The sequence below is a fragment of the Limulus polyphemus genome, unplaced genomic scaffold, assembly GCF_000517525.1.
Source record: "Limulus polyphemus unplaced genomic scaffold, Limulus_polyphemus-2.1.2 Scaffold8853, whole genome shotgun sequence".
NCBI lineage: Eukaryota > Metazoa > Arthropoda > Merostomata > Xiphosura > Limulidae > Limulus > Limulus polyphemus.
Genome location: NW_013674463.1, coordinates 22,302 through 27,405, shown reverse-complemented (window position 1 = coordinate 27,405; position 5,104 = coordinate 22,302). Strand labels below are relative to the sequence as shown.

General features: G+C 34.1%; 1 protein-coding gene across 1 annotated transcript in view; it reads left to right on the top strand.

Annotated features, from left to right (window-relative positions):
* Positions 1-318: 318 nt before the first annotated feature.
* LOC111083275 (kazrin-like) overlaps positions 319-5,104 on the top strand; it is a gene marked incomplete at its 3' end in the record, with an annotated part of 20,363 nt that continues 15,577 nt past the window's right edge. The window contains exon 1 of the mRNA XM_022379661.1: positions 319-373. Within this exon, the coding sequence (XP_022235369.1) occupies positions 319-373 (55 nt within the window). The remainder of the gene's footprint in view (positions 374-5,104) is intronic.

Here is a 5,104-nt window from a genome sequence, read left to right as displayed (position 1 = left end):
GGTTTCTAATAGGGATTTGGGTATCATATGTAAGGTTTCTAATAGGGATTTGGGTATCATATGTAAGGTTTCTAATAGGGATGTTGGGTATCAGATGCAAGGTTTCTAATAGGGATGTTTGGTACCATATGTAAGGTTTCTAATAGGGATGTTAGGTATCATATGTAAGGTTTCTAATAGGGATGTTTGGTACCATATGTAAGGTTTCTAATAGGGATGTTGGGTATCATATGTAAGGGTTCTAATAGGGATGTTGGGTATCATATGTAAGGTTTCTAATAGGGATGTTGGGTATCATATGTAAGGGTTCTAATAGGGATGTTGGGTATCATATGTAAGGTTTCTAATAGGGATGTTGGGTATCATGTACAAGGTAAGTTTTTTAGTATCTATACTAAAGTTTTATGATTTTCCTTTCTTTTTTATGTTATTACGACCATCTGTTTTACATAACGATGTTAACTGGTTTAAATCCGTCCCTAAACAATTAATCACTGATGATCATAGGGCGTGAAATATAAACATATATTTCTCTGATATACCATTTATATATTTAATTACATATACATATATGTATCATTCTTCGTGTAATTAATAAACACCTAAAAACACCAAACATGCTCGCCCTTTCAGCCGTGGGGACGTTATAAAGTGACGGTCAATCCCACTATTCGTTGGTAAAAGAGTAGCCCAAGAGTTGGCGGTGGGTAGTGATGACTAGCTGCCTTCCCTCTAGTCTTACACTGCTAAATTAGGGACGGCTAGCGCAGATAGCCCTTGTGTAGCTTTGCGCGAAATTTCAGAGTGTATTTATAGAAAAACTGAATACGAGTCTAAAGATTTATAATTTCATTGTACACGTCATTGGTTAGACCACATTTGGAGTATTGTGTTCAGCATTGGGCTTCTTACCTTACGAAGGACATTGAATTGTTTGAAAAGGTACAGAAAAAGGTTACTAGGATTAAACTTGGAATGGAGGGGTTGTAATACGAGGAAAGATAAAGATATCTTAATTGTTTTTTTCTTTAAAAAAGAAGAGTTAGAAGGGATCTAATTTAGGTATTTAAGATTGTTAAAAGGAATTGACAGTGTTGATCCATCATCTTTTTCCGTAATTAATAACGAGAATGGTATGACTAGAAGACACAAATATAAATTTCGTCAGGGTAGCTAAAACAGCTTTATGTTTCTAATAGGGTGGTTAGTTTTTGGAATGGATTGCCTTCAGATGTGGTTGGATGCAGTTAATGTAAGGCTTGATAAATATTCGAATGATAAGGGTTGAATTTAATTTTATTTTAAAGTTTAGTTGAGTAGATGAAATGACCTAGAGAGACTAACAGGTCTGTTGTTTTCCTTAAATTATGCTAAATATGTGTGTTAAATTTAACACCCCTTTTAGAAATATTACATATTGGATCTAACACCACATGGAGACCAGACATAAATATTTGTTTGCTGTTGGCAACCCATCACTTTGAGGGTCGAGTAGTTTTTTTTTTTGTAATTTATCATTACTGCATATAGCGTGTACGTATAGTAAAATTAGAATTTGTACTCAATAAATCTTGATAACGAGGAACCCACTTATAAGAAAATAAGTTTTGAGACGGCTTGACTGGGTAATGAAAAAACTTTATTATAACTGTACGACGTTTCGACAAGATTTTGTCATCCTCTATAAATGTGTATTTTTTTAAATTTTTCCTTTCAGCGTCTTTTAATTTGTACTAAATACGTTTTTACTTTTTCGCCTTCCTCAAGCACTCTTTGGTCGCCATTTTTCCTCTGCTTCGTGCTAAATAATTTGGCTTTGCTATTTGTGAGCATATTGTTTATTTAAACACTGTTGACTAGCCATTTAACTTGTCACAAACACGTGTACCTTCGCATTAACGCCAGCTGACTTAGTAACATAAGAATGTTCAAAAGCCAACCGTTTTCTTTATTGAGTACACGCGACTCCACAATTGTCGCATTTTCATCATTCAGGCACAATCATCTGAACTTATGGGTTACCAGTAAAAAAATTAATCAGCTAAAAAAAAAACCCCAAAAAAATCAACATGTATACTCCAAATGTTACAGAAATCTGCCCTGATTGCATGAACTGCTTCAGACATTTTTAGTTTTGGTTACGGTTTAGCAGCGCCGTAACCGTTCAAAAAAAAACAGTAAAAACTCCATCAAAGAAGCACAAAACCAGCAACTAAAACAATAAAAGAGACAAGAACAAACTGTATCCAAAGTCAAATATGAATGCATGAAATACTATTTTTTTTTCCTAAACTTGACTAAACATTTATTTCCTTTTCATTTTGTTATTGTTCTTTTCAAAAGCAAGAATTTTTATGAAATAAATCAAGTATACCAAAGATAAAAAATTAACAAAGTACATGTATATTCCTCTCAAAAATATCCTTACAAAATGGAAAAGAATTAAGAAATCGAACAAGGAATGGACATCATCATGTCTCAAGAAGAACTAGGAGGGTTATATAAGGAAACTGTTTAGTATTCAAAGGGTAAATTGATTTTAGCATGAGTATTAACTAGGTTCGCTTTATAACAGGAGATTCGAGCAGGATAATTACGGGGTAAACTTGATTTTAACTAGACTGAGTTTATGCTAAGAAACAAATATGCTGGAAATGTGTTGTAAATTGCTAACCAAAAACTAAGTGTGCATAGTTGCACTGGACACTCGCCTTTTTACCGGATCCAAGAATCAATCAACTGTTATATTCCTATTAGACGTCTTTCCGTCCACCGACTCGCGTCTCGAATCAAGTACAATCTTCTGTATTCTGAATAAAACTGATTCTTCATACTAAACAGGAAACCTCGATTTCACCCACAAGCAACAAGCAGGGCTGTACCAAGAGTAGTGCTAGCTGCGCTCTCGCAGAGTGCCGACACATATGTTTGACGGCAAGGATAGATTACATATTTTTTAGGAGGGGCATAAAATTTAGATCGCGCACTGGACACCAGCAGACGATTGGTACAGTCCTGGCAACAAGCAACACTACGTGACTGTTCATTCTCTGTAACTTCTAGATATCACCTTCCAAGCCAGTGAAGGACGTTGCTGTAGATGACCGATTTTACGCAATGCGCGAAGTTGCAGTAATATTCTGTGGGCAAAATAAACACTACTTATAAGAGGACAACAACAACAACAACAAAAAATAAATAAAAATAAAAAATAGAACAAACAACTCAACGGTTTCTGGACCACGTGCTTATACCAAACTGTATAGAATCAGACTAAAGGAAAAATGTTTAAAAATTCCTATATTAATAAAAGATGGTGGAAAATGCATAATATGCCTGCATATAGCAACTGTTGGCACACTTAAAACTTACATTATCAAAAAATAAAGCTCTTGATTGTCATAAACTATGATTTACCATGAAACTTTGACTTCTAAGTTTTTCGTACTCAAAACTGTACTCATAAGTTTTCTGATTTGGAAACTATACTGGTTTTACTCTCAAATCAGTAAAATCGTATTTTTGTACTAATAAAGCAAAATTGTTCTATACAAAGTGCAATGGTACTACTACTAGCAAAATTGCAAAGTGTTTGATAATACGAAAGGTTTAGCCTACTCGTGGATTACGTTATCGAGTTACTACACATTTTCTTCTAGGTATAATAAAAAAATAATTCTCAATATAGGTTAACAAATTTGGTATAAAAATGCAGTTTTAAATTTAAATTTATATTTTGTGCTATCGTGCTTGTTAATTTCTTTAAAAAAATTGTTCGAAATCTTTAAATGGTACATTATCTAATCACGTGACTCGTTTTATAACATTGGCAAAATTATTGCTAATGAATAAACCAATATTTGTGACAAAAATCGTGTAAACTGTAGATGTTGTTTTTTCACATTCCTCTTAATTTGTCCATTTCGGATTTCAAATCAGAGGTGTGTAAAAATAGCGTTAAAACCGTAAAAATAGCTAACTTTTGGCGTTAAAACCGTAACTTTTAAATATTTATAGTGTCTGCATAAACGGATTTTCAGATAATTTTCAGCAGTGTTCTTCCCGCAAGATGTCTTTTCGTTGACCTGTTCACTGTGATGAGTAAGTAGAACCGATGTGAATCTAATGCCCAATAATAACAGGAAACGTCAAGCTTACCCATAACGACACGCGTTTCCACGTGGCTGGTCGTTATCTTACAACATAGTAAAGGCTGAAACCTTTAAGTATCATCTACTCAGGTAATGAAGGACATTACTATTGTTGCCCTCTTATGCATAATGTGCGATGTTTCTCCAATATCCCTGCAGGCAAAGTAGATACTCTCTGCTAGAGAACAACGAAGAAAGAAAGGTACCTAGAACCAAAACAACTCATTAGTTTCTTGGACCATTTGTTTATAGTAAAAGTGCACAGAATAGGATTAAACGAAAATTTTGGAAATTTCTACATTGATAAAACTAGGTACAAGACAAATAGTGTTCCTGCATACTACACAGTTAACGTTATTTTTATTACAAATATTAGGCCTATTAGTTTCAATACTTCGCCAGCTTTCGGGATATATGTTGCTAGCGCTTCCAGTCAATAACTAATACAAACAATACTCTAAACACGTAACTACAAGGTCTCAAGTTTCTACCTCGCTGATGGACTGGGAAATCAACAAATCTAACAACCTGGGAAAACCAGGCCTACCTCACACTTTCTTTCTGAAGTTCTTGGTTTGTCGCCTGGCGACAACTTAACCTAGGTTTTATTGCATGTAACCAAAATAAAACTTTGGCTTCAGTATAAGTCAAGTAGCTGTTTAAATTGTAAAATAATTTACGTTGAATTTGTGGCTTTTGTCAGGAAATTTATATTGTTAAACAATCCTATATAACACATTTTAATCAGCCCTCTTATATTTTGTTGTTGTCTTGTATTATTTTGTAATTGCTGTAACTTAACAATAAAATTGTAATAACAAAATTGTCAAGAAATGTATATTGTTAATTGTTTTTTGATTTCGCGCAAAGCTACACGAGGGCTATCTGCGCTAACCGTCCCTGATCTAGCAATGTAAGACTAGAGGGAGGACAGCTAGTCATCACCACCCACC